At 36.5% G+C, this 21,697-nt stretch overlaps 1 protein-coding gene across 2 annotated transcripts in view; it reads right to left on the bottom strand.

The window, feature by feature from the left end:
- Nucleotides 1-21,697, bottom strand: part of LRP2 (LDL receptor related protein 2) — a 182,468-nt gene that overhangs the window by 50,671 nt on the left and 110,100 nt on the right. For both annotated transcript variants that reach the window (XM_036236602.1, XM_036236603.1), the window contains 13 exons: nt 20,741-20,918; nt 18,183-18,396; nt 16,891-17,130; nt 14,623-14,811; nt 12,076-12,996; nt 11,770-11,935; nt 11,229-11,387; nt 9,844-10,133; nt 8,932-9,135; nt 7,520-7,762; nt 4,533-4,658; nt 3,127-3,246; nt 1,289-1,420 (listed from right to left, as the gene is read on the bottom strand). In XM_036236602.1, the coding sequence (XP_036092495.1) occupies nt 1,289-1,420; nt 3,127-3,246; nt 4,533-4,658; nt 7,520-7,762; nt 8,932-9,135; nt 9,844-10,133; nt 11,229-11,387; nt 11,770-11,935; nt 12,076-12,996; nt 14,623-14,811; nt 16,891-17,130; nt 18,183-18,396; nt 20,741-20,918 (3,182 nt within the window). The remainder of the gene's footprint in view (nt 1-1,288; nt 1,421-3,126; nt 3,247-4,532; nt 4,659-7,519; nt 7,763-8,931; nt 9,136-9,843; nt 10,134-11,228; nt 11,388-11,769; nt 11,936-12,075; nt 12,997-14,622; nt 14,812-16,890; nt 17,131-18,182; nt 18,397-20,740; nt 20,919-21,697) is intronic.

Below are 21,697 nucleotides of genomic sequence, written 5' to 3'. Positions count from 1 at the left end.
AAACTCATTCTGAACAATTATTTCTCTTGCTTTGTGTTACTGAACAGTCTGAGAGACAAAAGGAAATGAGGGGAAAATAGGTAAATAAATCACATTGCTATGGTAATAATAGATCATAATAAAAATACCTCCAATCATTCTATTTTAATTGCTTTGGACCTTGGATTTTTTTTTTCTGAAGTAAGAAATAAATACAATAAAACACTTCACTTGGTTTTTCCTCACATTAATGTAAGATCATATTTTTCCCATAGGGCTTCATAAACTACTCCCATTTTGTTAATGGAATACCAAAAATTACATTTGGTAACATTTTTTTTAGTTTACAAAGTATAATCGCACAAATACAATGTGAGACAGGTATTTTTATACCAGTGCTACAAATGAGAATAATCAAACTCAAAATGGTTAACTAGATGGCTCGGTCACATAACTTTCTGAAGAACTATGGCTTCAAAGTTAGTGCTTTTATAACTGCATGATAGCTACCGCCCTAAGTAGAATTTGGGTGTATAAGAGGAACATATATATCAACAAGAGTTGTCAGAAACCATGACACTGTTAGGAAAGACATGATATAGTAATGTACAATCATGAATGCCCCAGAATAAAAGAACAGGCATTCTATTTAATCCCATTGTGGGTGAATAGGAGACTGAAAGAAGGAGGAAGTGAGGAAGGTGGGAGGGAAGCACATGCTGCAATTCATGTCTCTGCAGCTGCCAACCACCCATCTGAGTGGACAGTGTACACATGGACCAAAGTCACTGACACATGAGGTGACGATCAAACGCTAACATCAGGGGGCCATTGTTTGTATTATTCTACCATGGAAAGACACTTTTCTGACACCTTAGCAAAGACTTCCATGATCTGTTGGTAATGAGAAACGGTGTTCCACAGTCTGTTCCATAACCCTCCCTCAACTAACATCTCGAAGGTAAGAGATGAAACTGGAGGCACACGATTAACCGCTACACTGTTAAAGCTGCTGTTTAAGAGTGGCTGACTTCATTCTCTTTATCTGCTCTAGAAATATAGGGCATTATTTCCCTTAGCTAAATGGAAGAGAAAGAAAATAAACATTAAAATCATTTTTCATTATCTGAAAGCATGTAAGTACATGATATCAAAAAATGCCGGAGTAGAAAAATAAAGGTAACTGTCTATTGATATGCGTTCAATTAAAGAGGAATCTGTCTGACAATCAAACTCTCCAGAGATATAAAAATAAATCTGAGTTTTCCTGGAATGTGACTTCGCAGAGGAATTAATTGGTTTCACTTACCACAATGGTGTCTTTCATCCTCATCGCTCATGTCCCCACAGTCATTATCACCATCACAGATCCATTCTCTTTGAATGCACCTTCCACTGTCACATTTGAACTCATCACTTAAGCATGTTGACATATGGTACACTGAAAACAATAAATAAATAAATTAATTAATTAATTAATTAATTAATTTTTTGAGTGCGCTCTTGATGAAAAGAATGCTTTATAGTTCAGAAATCTTGAGAGAAGTCTGCTAGAGCATAGGCTGTCTATAACACTAATTAAATTATTTAATCATATCCCCAACATGTTCCTATTCAACTAACAAAGTTGTCATACTCTCATAAACCCAGAGACCCCACAAAAATAGCCCAAATCAAAAGAAATTTAATTTTAACTATTAAAAACATAGCACAAAGGTAACAGTAATGAAAAAACAGGACATTTCATTAAAAAGTAAAAGAGGTGTATAGATCGATACAGCCTTTTGAAGAGACATATCCCCTTTGACATAGCATCACTCCTAGAAATCTAGCCTATAAGAATCTTTCCACATATCCACAAAAAAATTTCTAACAGGATGTTGAAAGGGTTCAGAATAGGCCTCCTAGCCAAGATATGCTACTTTAGCATGTGGATTATTTTAAAGTGAAAGAAATCGAGACCCCGCAGGTTCAAGAGAAATTTTTACCTCTCCCTAAAGGATTTAAATTGGAGGGTCTTTCCCATAAAATAATCTCATCATAAATAACTTTTCATGACCTATCTATAGGGCGGGGCAAATTCTAAATACTGAACATCTGTTCTTCTTATTATTCTGTGAATGACCTTCCTTCCCTCTGAAGCCCCAAGGAACCTTACCCCATCCTTAGTTCAAAATGTCATTGATACTTCATTCTAACTTTAAAGACAAGAAGTTGGCCCATGGCCATAAGATTCTAGCCCTTATATAGAGATAGGATTTATTGACAGATAAAAAATTAATGTAAAAGGTTGTAGCTTTATATTTTTATAATTATGTAAAAAAAAAAAAAGTTAATGGATATAGATTAGAATTTGCAAAGGTAGCAGCCTCCAAATACAAACAAGCACAACTGCCTCCGAGAATATCAAAGGGTCCCTGGAACTTCTTCGGAATCTCAGATGGCCATGGGACCCTTCCTCATAAGCTGGCACACAGACAAAACAGAAAAAGGATGTGTGCCCAACTATGACCCTTCCCCATGTATGTGATGATTACAATCACTTTTGGATCCTCCCGGTCTTATGGGTCAGAGCTCAGTCAAATTTAGAAATTCCAGTTCAGAGTCAATTAAAATTAATTGAGTTCTACAAGCCAAGCACCATATTAAGTACAACACTAACATAATCTCATGTTATCAGCATCAATCAGCAACCTGCAACCTGCAACCTCTATATCTTGATGAACAGCACACACCGTGTCCTGCACTAACACGTTTTTAATGAATATCTGCTGAGTGGTTTTGGCATCTCAGCTAAGAGTAGGAGCAGGGAGTGCAAACATTCAGCAAACATTACCTTCATCTGTATTTGAAGTAGTTAGAAGAGATTCTCTAGCTCAGGGGTCCCCAACCCCCGGACCACGGACCAGTACCAGTCTGTGGCCAGTTAGGAACCAAGCTGCGCAGCAGGAGGTGAGTGGCTGGCAAGCAAGCGAAGCTTCATCTGCATTTAGAGCCGCTCGGCAGCACTAGCATCATGGCCTCAGCTCCACCTCAAATCATCAGGCATTAGATTCTCATAGGAGCACCAGTTCCTGGTGCCAAAAAGGTTGGGGACCACTGTTCTAGCTGTATCATAATGCTTTTCATGTTTTCTTACTCTCTTACCACAAGTGGCAGGTTCATCAGAGCCATCAAGACAATCTCGTTCTTGATCACAGTACCAATGGCTAGGAATACAGCGTCCAGATGTGCAGTGGAACTCATTGCTGTTGCACGTGTGAAAGGCTGCAAGAGGAAGGAAAGAAGATAAAACCTAAGACCAAACACAAGTTTGTTTGCATTAGTCTTAACAATTTGCCTATATCTCTGAACTAAATAAATAGTTGCCAAGGGAGATTGAGGCCTGGGAGATGAGCTTTTGTATATGCTTTCTATGGAAGAGAGAGAAGGCAGGGCAGTTTTCCAGAATATTTTTTTCTAGATTCCAGAAATCTCAGAACAAATTTTATTAGAAATACCAAAGAACTATTGTTTTGATGTAAGAGACAAATTAATGTAAGAAACTTGCTTCTGTTTTCTGCTGTAACATAAAATTAAATTCTACTGAAATAATAATCAAAGGCAAGAACAACAATAATATAACCATACCTGAGCTTGCCCCACACACAACCTTTAGCATGTTACACCATGATTCTAGAGAGTTAGCAAAGTTCTGCTATTATTCATCTTTGATATAATGGGCCTTTATTTGAGTAAATGACTCTGACTATGTTTGAATATTGGTTCTTTTCTTCAGTAACCTTAGGTAGCTCCTGGCAAAAGTATTTTCTAAATTATTATGTGTGTAAAAATAAGGATCAAGTCTTATAATTCTTCTTCTCTACAAGTCTCCCTTGCTTTGGCCCATGATATCTGATGATTTGCTGGGGGGAAATAAAAATGATAAGGAAGCAGAGGTCCCTGTAAGATTAGCACTAGCTTCAATCTGTATGTCCCTATCTGATGGCTACATCCTGAATTCTACTTCTTCTTGTTTCTGTTACTATAACTGACTCCTGCTCTTAGTAGCCTGGCCTGGTGACAATTACTAAATTCTTAAATCTTTATTTACATTAATAAGCTCAAAGTTATCGAGCTTAAGAAAAATCTTTTAACTCGATGTAAAAATATAGAAAATTGTTTAATTGAACAAAATTGCTAAATATGAAATAAAGGTTTCTGAAATTCAAAGATATTTAAAAACAGAAAAATTCTTTCAATTACTAATGGCCAGTATAACCATATTAAGATTAAATGTAAGGGCTTAATGCAAATTCTGCAAGTACAGTTTAAGTATCAGAGCAGGTCTCTGGAGGAAATATTTAGAGATGGGCCTCCAGTCAGGGAACAGAGAAAAGGAACTTCTTTTGCCCCTCCAATCACATCCTAAAGTAACTGCCTACTGAATCCACTTACAAGGTCAATTTGAGATGACAAATTGAAATTAGCCCAAACACCCAAGCCATACATCTTTGAATTAGCTGAAGACATGCATCCCTGGAATAACAGAAAGAGAAGTAGGCTTATATTACCGCAAAAAGTGGAGCTTTCATCACTCATGTCTCCACAGTCATTGTCTCCATCACACAAGTAAGTACGAGGAATACAAATATTTGTAGTGTGGCATTTTGTGAATCCAGACTGGCAAGTGCGATCAGCTTTAAAAAGACAACCAGATAAACATTTGGAATATATTCACCACATATATACCATAAAGAATGTCCATGCTCACAGATCTATTGCAGAATTCAACTCATTAGAAGGGAGGCATTCTCAAAGCCATCACAGAGGCATGATCCATGACACTTATGTTATGCATATAGATTCTGTAGTGAAGAGAGCTATTTCCAGCTGATAGTGCAGAGAGGAGAAAGGAGGATTGCTTTGTAGTTTAAATCATTTTCATTATTTAATAGCATCACGGAGAGTCTGAATTCTTAATTAAATAAACAATGGCATATCAACACAATGGAGTAACATGTAGCTATAAAAAGGAATAAAGATCTCTATATATTGATAAGGAATGACGGCATGATATACAGGATATATTGTTATATATTGTTAATAATAAGAAAGCACAATCCAAAATAGTAGACTATCTTTTGTGTAACAAAAACAGTGATGTGTGTGTGTTTGTGTGTTTGTGTGTGTGTGTGTGTGTGTGTGTGTGTGTGTGTGGAGAGAGAGAGAGAGAGAGATGCTTATATTAAAAACAACAACGAAAAAAATAAACTAATGAAAATTGTCATCCCTATGGATAGATTGAGAATAGCATGGAGGGAACAGAGTGGAGAAGACAAGGATAAAAGACTTCTGTGAACGTACCTTGTCATATAATTTTGACTTGGGAACCATATACGTTATTTTGAATAAATAAAAACAATTAAAAAAAGGGAAAAGGGAAAGCAGTTCGTAAAATTTGGAAATGGTAGCAAATGAAACCAATGATAAATCAAATAATAGCATAACCATACAGAGGAAAAAAAATGCAAATGTTTTTGAAATCAGTATTTTAACTGCATATCCCTAGAGGGAAATAATCTAAGAACAAGCAGATTTATTGGTAGCAATAACAGTATTTGTGGTTATTTTTAAATTATTATAGGCATTTTAAAATTATTGTAGAATAAAGCAAATAAGTTATTATGTTAATGTCATTAGAAACCAAGATTTTTACCATAAAGGAAGAGATATAATTATAAAATTTAAGAAGTTAAGTAAAAAACTTATAATCTTAGGTTAAAATGAGAAATATCAATATAAACTTATACTGTTCCTTTAAAACTATATTTCCTAGTTCTATTCACTGAAAAGGCCTAGACGCAATCAATGAAAGAAAAATAGGAATGGATATTCCAACACTGTGGCAATTTTTAAATACCACAAAAGGAATGAGGTCTCCATTGGATAAGTGATTACTTCCAGGTCTGAGACAGGAAATGTACAACCCTGAGTTATGAAGACTGAATGGGCCATGCCAGGACAATTGAGCATCAAACAGAATACGTGACTTCGCTGCTTTGAAACTCATCAATTATGTGAAATCCATGGGTTTAATATGGTACGAAAAACAAAACAAAAACTCAGTGCTCATTGCTCACCAACTCATTACTCCAAAACATGACAATTACAGGGAAAGACTCAAACATTTATCCTGTAGAATTGTATTTCAGGCTAACAAAATAGTTGATAAGGGTAATTTCTTCTTTATGCATCTTCAGGTAATAAATGTGGAAGAAATAATAGAATTTTAAATGCTTATTTTGTAACCCTTAAAGAAATCATAGATTTATGAACAACTATCCATGGATGCTAAAACCACTGGGTCAAGGGAACATCCCAAGGGAAGATTTAGGCTGACAGATCTAAAATTCCAGTTAATAAGAAGTAATAGAGATACAGTTTTAAATTAAATGGCTCAATTACAAAACTAGTCAAATCTGGAATGTGGGACATTTCACAAGACAAATCAAAGGCATTTTTTAAAAAATCAGAACACTAAAGAGTTATAACAATCAAAATCAATAGGTAGACCTTGTCTGAATCTTAATTTGAATAAAGCAACCGTAAAAAGACATTTTGGGGATAAGTGACAGAATTTGAGCCTGAATTGAGTTCTGAAGGATACTAAGTATTGTTGATTTTACTAGATAAGCATTACAATGGGATGGTAGTCGTTTTTCAAAATGTCTTTATCACTGATATATATGTCTGAGAGTTGCTTTAAAATACTCAGAAAAAAAGTGGAGGGAAACGAATGAAACGGATTGGTCATTTGTTGATAAATGTTGAAGTTGGGTGATGGATATATTATACTTTTCTTTCTGCTTTAGTGTACATTTGAAATTTTCCATAAGAAAAAGTTCTTTTAAAAAGCACACACAAATAAATACTGTGTATACCTCTACCTACAAAAGCAGATGACCATGTAAATATACCCAAACTGAAAATATATTTGAACTTACACTCTGCTCTTTGTTTTCCCAAGATGCTAACATGCAAACACCAGAAATTTTGAAAAAAAATCAATTAATAAAAAAGCAATTTACCAGAAAAACTAAAAAAAAAAAACAATTTCAGTCAACACAGTACTACATAGCTTTATGCACAACATTAACCACAGCACATTCATGCAATAATTTTTGTCATTAACTATTGATAAAACTAAAACAATCAAAAATTTTGATTATAAAGTAAAATTGGTAAAGCTCGAAAACAATAAAAAATTTTGACTGTCGAATGAAATTTTAATCTGGCAGACACATAAACCAAAGATAAAATATTAAGTTTAAAATAGTCAATGGTTGTATGGGTCCATAAATTTAGGTAAATAATTCAAATATTAAGTAAAGTTGTTTTTAAAAATCATTTAATGGAATACATTAAAATAAAATGTATGGTTTAGGTGAATACTTAGTTCTTTGTTGTATTGTTTTGTTTCATTTTTTTCAGAAAGCCTTTGTTTCATTTCCTAATATCTAAGACCCCAAAGCACAATGAGTACTTAAGATGAACTTACGGCAATTTTTCTCATCTGAAGTATCATTATCGTGGCAGTTGTTTACACCATTGCAGACAAACTCAAGAGGTATGCACCTTCTATTATTGCAAGTAAATTCCGTGGTGGCATTACAGTCACTGAACAGGCACCCTTCCTCATCACTGTTGTCACCACAGTCATTATAGTGATCACAGCGATAATGATACTGGACACATCGCCCGTTGTCACAGGTGAAGGCGGTGGGATGGCAGGTGTGAAACGCTAAAAAAAGGAAAACACATTGGAGAACACTCTTGATTAAAGCAGCATCCTAATTTCTAAAAGAATGCAATCAAATAAAATAGACACTTTGAGTTTACCTTCCAAGGCAAAAGCAGCTGCAAAATGGACTGCATGCAAAGTAAGACAATACTTTAAATTAGTTAGATTAAGCAAAATATTTTGTATACTTTTTTTTAACAAATGACATATTTTAAGCAAATGGCAAAGTCAGTCTATTTCTCTATCATCTCAATTTAAAAGTTTACCTCAATCGCAGAAAAGTATGCAAATGCAGTTTCTTTGGGGAAAGAACTCTTATCCCCTACACAGTCTACTAGAAAAAAAAGTACCTAACCTCAGAACATCCACTGCGTTTTACTCACCCTATTTGGATAGAAACTGAATATTGGGAGTGATTTTGATGAAATTATTAAATTAATTATCCTTCTGCTATGAAAAGTAATAAAACGGTAACAATCAGAGTCAGCTGAGAAACATGGCAGTGAGAGACGTCCTCAGATCTCTCCCCTTGAAACAACAATAAGTTGAACATCTAAAAACTCAACAAAGAACACCCGCACTGCACACCAGCATGTCTGAGCATGGGCTCTGCACGTAAGAACTACCACAGGTGGCATTGCGCTTGTGCTAGGTGTCCCTAAGAGGTCACCTTACCTATTTAAATTAGGTATATATGTATGAGACTAGAACTGCAGGCACTGTTATAACAACTCATTAAATAACTCACTGACATCTAGAAAAAATTAAATTAAATTAAAATGATAACAATCGCCTAATGGAGCCCTTAGTTACATGTGTTTTTATATATTGTTTTCCTTACGCCTCTCAAGAATCCTAGCACTAGCTCCATTTTACAGATGAGATGTCTGAAGCCATACAGATTATGTAAATGGCATAGCCAGAATATTAATGCAGTATTTTTGCTCCTAACCGCTACAGAGGATACGCTACTCCACAGCACGTATATCAGCTTATGTGCGATTTAGCAGAAATGCAGTCTGATTCTCAAACTCAATGTTTTTCAGTTTTAACGGGATGCTTAGGCACATTTCTAACTAACCTATTCACACATAGCAGGATTCTGTACCAAACACCTGGCATAAAGACTTTGTTAACTTCTGACAAAGGCTCCCAAGAGTTCAACTCACCACAGACACTTTCCAGCTCATCACTGCCGTCGCCACAGTCATTGCTGTTGTCACATTTCCACTGCTCCAAGATGCAATGCCCATTGAGGCAGGTGAAACTGGAACCATTACACCGTATACCATTGTCCACAATGCAATGCTTATTGTTATTGGCCAGATACCAGTGGCGCTCCTGTGGACACTGACACTCGGCACCATTGGGACCTGAAGAAAGGGAAGCCCAGAAAAAACAGAAGATTTGAGTGGCAAACATTCACATTTTCTCCTCCAGAATACCACTGGCAACTGCTTCTATATTAAATATGCTTTAAGACAAACCATGGAAACTGTTCTCATCAAACTTTTAACTATATTCTGAGACATTCTTCCATCAAGAAGAACAACCAGCAATTAATAAATGTGGCTAATTCACCCTAACCTTTAAGCAACTACCCCTCATTATACTGAAGCAATTGAAACCATTCTGCCTTCTCAGCAAAATCTACAAAGCAACAATATCAAAAGGCACATCTTCCTATGAATTTGTTCTCTATGAAACACACTATGAAGCATATTATCACACATATTACACTTCGTATCATCAGTAATATTTCAAACTATAAATAGTACCTCCTAAGTTGAAGAATTAAATCTTTTCATAAAAAAAGTAAGCTCGTTGATGGAATTTCTATTCAAGTCATGAAGAACCACAGCCAAATCTTGTCTTTCTTTATACCTCCATATCAAATAGGAAGACAACCTGTTAAAGTGTTTCTCTACACATAAAAACCCCCAAATCTTTTTTCAATTGCCCTGAAATCAAGAAGAACTTGGATTTTGTTCTGTTAGAGCAGAATATTCCTTCACCGTCCCTACCAGTTGCCATCATCATTATTACTCTCCTTGATTCTATATTCATGGGCAATGCCTTACCTGGTGCACAAATATGGCTGCAGCCCCCATTAAACTGGTCGCAAGGATTGCTGCACTGTTGTGGGTGGTCTTTCACAACAACACGAATGCCCATTAGCCAGAAAGGAAAACTCGTGGTCATCGCAGTCTGACCCGACCCATCATATTTGTTAGCTCGGTAAATTTTTTTTGTGGACCAGTCAGTCCAGTAAATATACTGTCCATTGACAGTCAAGCCAAAAGGACGAAAGACTGTGCTGACTATGATCTCACGTTCCATTCCCATTAGAGTGCTGCGTTCAATCCTACGCCTAAAACAAAGATTAAAAAAAAAAAAAATTCTGAGATCCAAAAAGAATAAGTTCATCAATTGGCAGCCCAATGCCTGGGCCTAACCACTGCTTTACACAAGCCCTTGACTTTGTTTTCAAGTGAAGCATGTGACAACTAAAAATGTTTCTTCTGGTGATGGGAGGTCTTAATTTGCTTATCAAACAATAGCCTAAATAAATCACTGATTTCTAAATATTAATATAACCTACAAGTAATCCTGTAAAAAGGACCATGCTGATATCAGTAACAGGAGAATATTATGAAATAACACATGTAATGCATGGAACTCAGTTTTTAGCACGTAAAAGTCACACAATAAAATGTTAATTATTTTTCCCTTCCCACTCCCTTAACGACTTTTTAAATTTCTCATTTACTGAGTACCCAGAATAATCCAAATTTAGACACAAAATATCACTGCTTTCTTTCAAATGAAATAATGATCAGGTTGTTAGGTTCTCAGAGTCGCAAGACCAAAAACATAAGAAAATTAGCAAGAAAAATTAAGATTCTTGACATAGACAGTAACCATAAAAAAACAAATCATCTCATTTCTTCAACTATTCCATCAGGATGATGGGAATGTGAATAATTTCAAGGTGTTCTTGGAGAAGTTATATATAAAATTAGAGTTGACAAAAGTTTCTTAAGGAAAACATTATGAAATTGGCTAAGAAGAAGCTGGCTTGAGAAGAATCTATTTGAGAAGACACCAAATGCTAAAGCCCAGAGAAAACTTAATGTGTATTTAAAAATCATTCATATTTTATGGTAGTTTCATGGGGCCTATAGGTTATAATTGAGTGATTACATCTGTAATTATGGCTGAAATGAATTCTCTAGCAATGCCTTTCAGTTTATAATTGCATTCAATTTCATGGCATAGATCAATTTTCACAGGCGCATTTCACTAAGCTAGAATATATTTCCTATAACTGTGATTCTACATTTTGGCCACATCTTTTTGGCATATTATATTTTATCCCATCATGCAACTCTCTCTTTTTTTGGAAGTGGGAGGAAAACTCCTCTTATCAACATCCACAAGAATAACCATAACCAAAGACACATACAGACTAGCATCTGTCCAATACAGAAGATCTTCCTCATGGTCCACAGTGAGCCCACTGGGCCAGACCAGGCTGCTGTTCACAATGGGTTTCCGAAAATTTCCTCCCAGTGTTGCTCTCTCGATTTTGGCATTAGTACCCCAGGAACTCCAGTAGATGTACCTAGTAGTCATTCAAAAGGAGTTATAATTAATTAACCACAAGGAACTTTGTGATCTTTTTTACTTAAAAAAGAATGGCAGCATTCTTTAACTGCAAACTGACATTAACAGAGTAAACGTAACCCTATTCCATTCCCACCTACAAAACCTGCCCAAAAGGAATTTACTGAGTCAGAGCATTGATTGCCTAGTATGCCACCAACCTTTCTAGCATCACATGCGCTCCTTCCCAGGTAAGGTCACTCATGCTCTTTCTACTTTGAATCTGTAGCTACAATGTTCAAGCTCTAATATGGTGGCCCTCTATGAACTTAAAAAATTTTATGCCTCTCTCCCTCCAGTAACAAGCACACAGAAATATGATAAAGAAGAGGATGGCATACCCTCCACAAGGGTCTAGCACAATCGCTCTTGGCTCTGTAACGCGGGCTATCACAGTGCGCAGAGACCCATCCTCAGCCATGGAGTTAATCGTCTGGTTCGTGTAGTCACTATAATAAATTCTTCTGTTGATCCAGTCAAAAGCAATGCCATCAGTAGTCCCTATATCTGGACAGACAGCAACAAACACACATACACGAAAACATTAAAGTCTCGATATGCATTTTAGAATCACTAGGTCATCTATGTATGTTGATCCCATTATGTCTACTTTCTTCCAAGATAAGCTGTACTTGGAGTGCACTTACCTGTAACAATTATAGTGGGAGAACTGATCCTTGCATTCAGGCTGACATAAGAAATCTGGCCATGCCCAGCTTCTAAATTTTGTGTGAAGTAAATCCTGTTATTTATGCCGTCATAATCTAGGGTCATGACGTGTCTTCCCACACTTATTGCTTGGAAAGGTGTGCTATGATCTTCAGGATCCAAGTGTAAGCTTCTCAAGGAACTCTCCGAGGCAAAGATGAGGTAATTTTCTTTTGGAATGGCACAGCTCTTGCCATCATGATCCAGGGTCCCAAAAACACAGCTACATTTGGGTGTGTGCAATCCAGGCAGAGCAAAGCAGAGATGGGAGCATCCACCATTATTTCCTAAGCAAGGGTTGTTGTTGACCTCTGCTGGTGACCGGGGCTGGACATGCTGATCAAAGATGGTCACATCTCTTAGCCAGCTGATATTGTCCCTTATCACTGCTGGTGGCTCTGTGTTCTCTGGTTCCTTGCTAGCTTGGAAGATTTTTTTTAAATTTCTGTCTACCCATATGATAGAATTTCCAAAAACAGTGATGGCATAAGGAGTTGGGTAACGACTGCCATAACGAATCACTCTCAATTCCTTCCCCTCGATATTGATCCTTGAAATTACATCCAAAGTGTCATCAACCCAATAAACGTAGCCATTGCTATGGTCCAATGCCAAGCCCCGTGGTGTGACGACACCCTCTGACACAAGCACAGTTCGATTGGTACAGTCAAGAAAAGAACGTTCGATCTTTGGGGTTTGCCCATAGTCAGACCAGAAGAGGTATCTGTTCTTGGGGTCTACAACAATATCCCTGGGCATATCTGCTATGACTCTAAGTAGAACACGGCGGTAGGTGGTATTGATCCTTAGAACTTCTATCAGTGTTTCAGACTGAAAAGCATTGATGAAATAAAGATTTTCTGCAGGAAAAAGAAAGAGAATGCTGATGAATGGAAAACCAAGAAGAAAAAAGAGAATATCTCTTCAAATTCAGAACAAATATGTAAGGTTGAGTTTTGGCTCATTACATATTGACTTTTCGATGATGATAAATGTCTCAGTTTAGACTTAGAAAAAGAAATATTTACTCTTAGAATATCAAGAGATTGTTTCTTCACATTTAAAGAAAATGTGCCTATCTTCTGCTTCTAAAGCACATTATTAGAATTCATAGCAAATGTCAAAACCTACTTTCTACTAAAAGATGTATTTACCAGAATATCCTTCCTCTTTTACTTGAATGTTGAACACCTGACTCTTCAGAGACTATAAATATACATTATCATAGCATAATGATGAAAAGAGCAAAGAGCGAGAGCCAGCAGGATCTGTTGATCAATGTTACCAAATGCTCTTTGTGCTTAGCATTAACATGAGGCCTTTCTCCTAGTCTTTCTAACCAGTATCGATGTTTTCATCCCAGGGACCTTCTAAAGCCACCAAAACAAAAAGTTCATTTGAGCATTACAAAACAATGTAAATGATAGAATAAAAAGTCCATAGTGAAAAGACAATATAATGAATAAAGAGGAATCCCAAATGGATTCCATGCAGTTGAAAATCTATTGTTAAACTAGCCATGAAGGCATACCTACTTTATTCCTATATCTGGCTCAAAATTGCTCTAGAGTCATCAGGCCAGTATGCGATATTACTGACCTACTCTTTTCATTATCTACCTCTAATTGTACTATATGTATATTCCAATCCTTTAGTACAAGGTTGGCAAACTTTCTCTATAAGGGCCACATAGTCACTACTCATGGCTTTGCAGAGCATATGTTTTCTTTCACAAGTACTCAATTCTGCCATTGTAACATGAAAGCAGCCACAGATGATACATAAACAAATGGGCATGGCTATGTTCCAGTAAAACTTAAAATAGGCAGTGTGCATTTGGCCCTTAGGCCACAAACTTTTGACCAATGCTTTATCTATACCCTCAGAAATAATGTAGTAAATTTCTAATGAGGAATGGGATTTAGAAATCAAATTAAACCTTCATCTAAACCATACTACCACATTTACTATTTACGATCAACTCTTATTATAGTACCTAAATTTTTACAATATATTTTAATTAATATTTCTATGTGATGTCTACTTACCAAGCTTGATAACACAATGATACCTATTTTATAGAATTGTACAATATTCTAAAAATTATAATACATTTAATACTTTTGTTTCTCAGTGTATCATTAAAAATTAGTGGTAATTCAAAATTAAGTACACGGATCAATACAAGTAATTTAATATAATATTGAGTCAGGCATTTCAATAGAACTACAATAAAGAAAGTGCCTAATGATCAAAATAATTTTTATACATTAACAAGAGGAAGGAATTAAAAATTTGGCGACTAAAATTGCTCAGCTTTAAAATAAATAATTGCCATTTCATGGTTTTCATTATACTTTAATATCAGAAAAAAAACAAATCTGTAGCATATATAATATTAGACTAAACTTTCCAACATAAAATAAAAAGATAGAGACATAAAAACAAAAATGCTTTTCAATAAAATCACTGTACCGCTTACCCACCTGCTACCCAATCCACTGCAATACCCCGCACTCCATTTTCTCCGATCCCTTGTGTAATGATGTTTGTAAAACCAGACCCATCTGGTTTGATTCTACGGATTGCATTATAAGATTTCTCAGAGATGCTAAAATCACACCAATAAATAAAGCCAGAAGATACATCAACATCCACATGCAGTGCATTTCGTCCTGGAACATTTAAGAAAAGATCATTAAATAAGGCGCTAGCTGGAACTAGAACTTTTAAATACCTGCCCTTCCTCTCAAACCCTCATTCCCAAACCTCTGCTTTGACTATGCCCCCATTACAAAATAAAACCATTTGTTTTCCAGTTGCAACAAGCACGCCCACCACCCAGTTCTTGGTTTCTCTCACATTTCCTACAGTAAGGAGCACTGGCTCCTGAGAGAAATGGCAGATTATAGTTTTGGAGTGGGAAAGTATGTGGTGATCCTGGAACATCTTACTATACCCAGAAGCAAGGAAACACTCAAACACAAACGGAATCATGTCAAAAGACACATGCAGCCACTTCACGAAGAACTCCCTGGCCAAAATGGATAACTGGAGCGTCAGAAGAGTAAATACGTTAAATGATTTATAACATATTGAGTTAAAAAAGTAAAATCTTGAGTCCACAGTGATAATAACTGGGTGATTAATTGGGTAAAAAGGACAGCTCTCTTAGAAGAATATTATCTAATAAATGTAGAAGAGATGATAGAACAAGAAAACCAGCATTTTACAATCCTAATTAAATAATCCTTTCAGTCAAGGACCATCATCGATGGCTGCTAAAACCAATGGGTAAAAGGCACTTGGGGAACAAGATATTCATAGAGTGTCAGAGAGTAAACATGCTTTTAAAAGGCAGGGATTTCACTGACACCACCTTAACCAAATACAATGCATGAATCTTGATTATATCTTTAATGAAACAAAACAACAGCTATAAAAAAACATTCTGAGGCTAAGTGGAGAAATACAAATATGAATATTAAGCGACAGTGCCCTTAGGAGCTGCATTATAAAGTATGTAGGGGGGAAATATTATGATATCTGCAATATACTTTCAAAAAGTTCATTAAAAATATGTATGTAGGTATACACACATAACACACAAAAAAACACACACACAGAAATTAAGAGCTCAAATGTAGTAAAATGTTAACAATTGTTGAACCTAAGCAAAAACGTAAGAATGTTTCCTGTACTTTTCAACTTTTCTGCATTTGAAATTTTTCAAAATGGAAAGCTGGGAGGAAAAATTATTGATTTTATAATAATTTACAAAATGGTAACTTAGATGCATACCTTCTTAGATATGGGAAAATAACAATGAGTCATGAGCACACGTGCATATGGTCACGAAGCAAGAGCATGTGTGTTGTTGGAACACTGACTCCTTCCACCATAGGTTTTCCTGTCTCTTCTGACCATTTCTCCAACCACTTCATTCCCTTCATCCTCTTTTCTTCCCCTGCTACCTTCTACTTCTATCATTAGCCTATGGCATACTCCTTGTGAGGCTACTAAAAACTCTTGTGGTAACATACGCCTAGAAACCTCTTGGCTCATGTAGGAAGCAAGTGATCACTTTATATATTCACAACATGCAAGCATAAAGTGCTGCAAAAATGTAGTTATTAAGGAGAGACTAATACTGTCAACTCGTTTATTTTGACTCATCAATTATATATTAATAAACCAGATTATGTATTATGTCATTACTATTTTAAAAACTAATATACTTCTCAGCTGACACTTATTGGATTTCATTATCCAATGTCATCATAAAAAATCAATTAATTAATTAATTTTAAAAAAAAGTAATATATTTCTGCCCTAAATCTCCATTAACAGTTAGAATATAAGGTTCGGTTCTTCCAAACATCAACTCTGTAATGTTTCTTGCAATCTCGTGCTACATTCTTCTATTTTGCTTTAGGTCTGTCATTCTCAGTGTTGTCCAGGGACCAGCAACATCTGCATGCCCTGGGAACTTGTTACAAATGCAGATTCTCTAGCCCTACCCCAGACTATTAAATCAGAAAATCTGGGAGTGGGGTCCAGGTCTGTGTTTTAAGAAGCCCTCTAATTCTGTTACACATTAAAGTTTGAGAACCACTCAAGGTTGAGCCAATTTAAAGGGAAAGACAAGCTTCATTATGCACTGAATCCAAACAAGAAGAAATGCTTTCTGGCACCAAGGATTTCAACGTGGCACCAGATGTAGTCGAATACCACTTATATTGCAGTTGGCATACCTTGGCCTGCCACTGGCACCATAGCTTCTGAATGATCTGACAATTCCAAGCTAAAGCCTCTGATTGCAGACAGCATCGAAACAACAATAAAAGAGCTATATGGAGAGCAGGTCTGATGATCAGGATTGAGTTTAAATCCAGTGGCACAGGCGCACGAGAACAGTCCTCCTGGTACAGGCAGGCAAATCTGCTGACAGGCATTCACATTGTTGCTACAACCATTTGAGGATTCGGCAGAGTCTAAATGAAATCAAAATCAGCGTTACTTTTGGCCCTACCTACCTGCCTCTCCATTTCACACTGTTAAAACTGAATCACCAAATAATTCATTATAAAAATTAATAACAAAATACAGTATCTGGGTTAATGACCTAAAAATAATATTAAAGAGACTAGAGCTTATACAACTAACACCTAAAGATACGAAAACAGGACCACAACCATTTTATAACAGAGAATGAGGCATTAATTGTATTCCTTCCACAAATATATAATTAGAAAGGTCAGTATACAGATTCTAATTTTTTTTTTTTGCCTTCTTAGCCTATATACTGGCATTTAACTTTTTATCAGTTTAATTATATGATCAGTAATGTGATAGGTATTTGTTATAAAGTTTATTAAATAAGAATATTTAACTGGCATTTTTCACATGCAATTAAAATAAATACCAAGTGGTAACCTAGATTGTAGGACAGCAAACTATAGGAAAAAAAAAACTCTAGATCATAATGCCAATTTAAAGGGTCAAATCAAAATTCAGATTATTTCTGAAAAAATATGTTGAAATAGGCAACTTCTAAGACTATTCCTTTTAAGATTAAAAATGTTATCCTGTTAACACTTTCCTAGCAGTCATCTAACCACTATTTACTGAGCACTTCGATGTGTCAGAACTATTCTTGTTACTGGGTGGAGAACAAGAAGCAAAACAAGCAAAGTGACTGTCTTTATGGAGGTTACATTCTAATGAGAAACCCAGGCAATAAACAGATAGATAACATGTCAGCGAGTGCTAAGAAGCAAAAACAAATAAAGGAGTTTAAAGTGATGGGGAAAGAATGGAATAAACTTACTCTGAAGTCAATCTGGCTTGCAGATGCCAGATTATTCTTTGACATTTAGCTATATTTAAGACATGCTGTCACTTTAAATATTTTGGGTAATTTCAATTTGCATGCATGTGTTAGTACATGGGTCTGTGTATAGGCATGTGTTTATACAGGTAAGTGCATAGATGTGAACATAAATTGTACACCCAACATGTGTATGTTTTAGTGACAAATACTTACTGCGTCTATGATAAACTCGAAGGCCCCTCAGATTTGGAGTATTATCTCGCACAACGACTTTGTTGGACCCAGTGGCCTTGTCTACTCTTTCAATGACCTCATATTGTTCATCAGAATAATAAAGGAATGAACCATATACAGCAATTCCCCATGGGTGGGAAAGATCATTTACCAGGACCATTCGATCTGTACCATCCACATTTCCTCTTTCAATCTAAAAAATCAGAATTTTCGTTATTGACTGATTCATGGTGAAATGAGAGAAACATTTTAAACTGACCTTCTCTCTTAATAATACCTCACAGTCATACAACACTCTATCCTTTACAGAGATTTTTCATATCTGTTTTCTGATTTGATAGTCACAACTGCATGGAGCAGTAGGTCAGGCAAACATCACTGTGCCCATTTCATTCATAATGAAGTTGGAGTTTAAGTAAGTCAATCAACTTTTCTCAGGTGGCATTGTGAAGAAAAGGGGCCTAAACCTCTTTCATCCCTGTGTGTGATATTCTGGTCAGGGACACACATTTAAATGCCTAACACAGGAATTTGCTGACCCCGCATTTAACATCTTCACCAACAATTTCTGCAATGAGGATGGGAAATGTGCTCCACACAATTACAGAAGACAGGAAGACTGGATGGGGCAAAGATTAGTGCCGTTATAGCAGAACAGGTAATAAGCCTTAGTCAAAATGGCTTGGTAAACTGGAAAAGAATACAGAAGAATGAAGTTCACAGTGGGAAATGACAAGTTGTTGGCTTCTGGAAGAAAAACCAACTGCAGACATAGCTGATTGGATTTCATTCCAAAAAGTAGTCTCAAGTGCTTCCTCTGTGCCAATCTGAGCTGAGCACTGGCAAGAGAGACAAATGAGGTCTGGCTCACTGCCTTACTGGACAAGGGCACTCAGCAGTTATAAGAGCAGGTTGTGCCCTTGAAATAGTAGAAGTTCCAGAAGCCTAGAGCAGGGGTCTCCAACCTCTGGCCATGAACCAGTACCGGTCTATGGCCTGTTAGGAATTAAGCTACACGGCGGGAGGTGAGTGGTAGGTGAGCAAGGGAAGCTTCACCTGTATTTGCAGCTGCTCCCCAGTGTTGGCAACACTATCTCAGATCATCAGGCATTAAATTCTCATAAGAGCTCCAGTCCCCGGTGCCAAAAAAATTGGAGACCTCTGGAGAACATAGGATAAATAACCTTGTAGGGAGTTGCTGAAAGAGCAATCTAGACCAGATTAGCTGATCAAGCTCAGCAGAGGCCAGGGTTCTAGGCTGAGCAGTGATGTAACTATTTGCTGTGGTTTTATGAAGACGACATGTCTCCATCATGAAAGCAGGTCCAGTGATGAGGGCTATGGTCTAGCGAAGGCTAGAGAGAAGTGGCTCAGAATGGTGGAGGTGGCAGAAAAAGGGTGGACCTGAGGAAAGAGGCAGAGGACAAATTACCAGGGGTTTGTGATGATTAAATAAGGATGTGGTTATTAAAGTGAAGGAGAAATATAAGAGATCTAGCCTAAGAGAAAGGATGAAGAGTCACACTGCTAACAAGCTCACAGATTCAGGAGGGCAGAGCGGAAATAGAAATAGGAAGAGAGGAAGACGGTGAGTACTGTGTGGGCTGTGCTAAGTTGTATGGAGAAATCACGCCATGTGATAAGAGCTTCCTCAACATTGCACACATGCATCAAAATTTGTAAAGTGCTTTCACATTTATCACTACTTCCTTTTAATTCCCAAAGTTTATCACTATTAGAAGTACATTTTAAGAGTGAAAGTAGTACTTGTCAAACTAATAATGAACTGAAAACCAAAACTACTACACAATATAATGGAGGGTACTAATGTCAAAGATAGATTTAAAAGCACTACTATTTAAAAAGTCAAAAAGAGACTAACATACATTCAATTCCATCCTCAAAGCAATATTTAAATTGATCAATAATTATCATTGAGCACCTTCTATCGGCCTAGTTCCAGTTCAGCTGCTTAAGCACAGCAATGAAAATCAAATATTATTTCTACAAATAAATGAAATTATATAGTTTCTGCTTCTTATTGCAGAATGTAATGAACTCAACCTTGGAGTTTAAAATTACCAGTATAGGAAGTCTTCATACATGTGCAACTTTGTTATATTAGAGAATAATATGTAGCTATGAGAGAAGGCTGAGTACAGAAGTTTGCTATGTATTTTTTTCCAAAGTCTCTATTATTGGAGAGCCTAGACAACATCAAAGAAAAGTGTTGCTATCACTAAAACATGAAGGAAATGGCTCTTCAAGGACAAATGAGAAATAATAAATGGAATTACTTTATCTTAAAGGAAAAATTAATAAATATTTTTCTATAAAAAACTACGCACATACTGTAAAGAACTGGACTTCAACTAGAGCAAGATTTGCTCAAGAGAAAGAAGTTGTCGGGAGAAGGGGCAATAAAACACTGGTCACCAAGGGAGATTGTTCAGGAACCACTGCCAGACAACTCAGAATAGTAGTGTCAGCCAGGCAAATGCAGCATGAAGAGCAGCAGACTATAAGGATGTTCATACCACTCCCCGGCTGGTGACTGCCCAGTAGAGCTTCTGCTCCTCAATATCAAGGGTGAGAAACTCCAGGTGTTCAAGGTTCCCAGTGAAGAGCGTCCTTGGCGATGTGCCATCCATGTTAGCACTTGCAATCTTGGCAGGAACCCCACCATCAGTTCCATGGTCCGACCAGTACAGTTTCCTACAACCATGAAAAATGCCAGCGTGTAATAAAACATGGTGTCAAAAAGTGTATTTGTCAAGATGCACACAATTCAATGGAGGAAACCTGACACATTGATACCTTGTTAAATACAATGGGAGGAGTGCTTAACCAGTGTTCTTCCAATGTCTGTATATTTCCTGGTTATTATTGGGGTAGAAGCCATTTTAAATGGTATCTGAACCAGGAAATTAGCATCTTCCATTGGTGGATGATCCTTGAGCTTGGTCAGACAGGTGGAAAGCTTATGACTAAGAAGACGCCTACATCACTAGACAATCCCTTTTGAAGAATTATATACTGCCCAATACCCTGGGAAAGACGAAGTTAATGAAAATGTTGTCAGGTACCTCACTGCTGACCTCTCAGGCTTCTTATTTATAATTCTCCAAATCATAATCTACCGCAAGATCAGATACTTTCTTACCTATTCTGATTTCTGTGATGAAAAAGGAAGAGTTTTGAAATTTAATGCAAAAAATAAGAGAAAGAATGGGTAATGTTTTTCTGAGAGTAGAATCCCATTAACATGCTGATATCTTTCTCTTCTTTTTTTGTAAAAAGTTGAACTACTGTCCTGCCTTCCTTGCAATTAGCATGGCCATATGACTAAATTCTAGCTTAAGGAGTGTGAGCAGAGTGATATAAACTATTTGTAGGCCTGGCCCATAAAAACTGTAGGGCACATTCCTGAATGCCTTTTCCTTTCCAGTTCAAAAGATATCAACACCCAGAGTGACTCTGAAAATCTCCTACTG

Source organism: Rousettus aegyptiacus, unplaced genomic scaffold, assembly GCF_014176215.1.
Source record: "Rousettus aegyptiacus isolate mRouAeg1 unplaced genomic scaffold, mRouAeg1.p scaffold_m13_p_2, whole genome shotgun sequence".
NCBI lineage: Eukaryota > Metazoa > Chordata > Mammalia > Chiroptera > Pteropodidae > Rousettus > Rousettus aegyptiacus.
The sequence above is the reverse complement of the archived record's forward strand: the minus strand, read 5'-3'. Positions and strand labels throughout refer to the sequence as shown.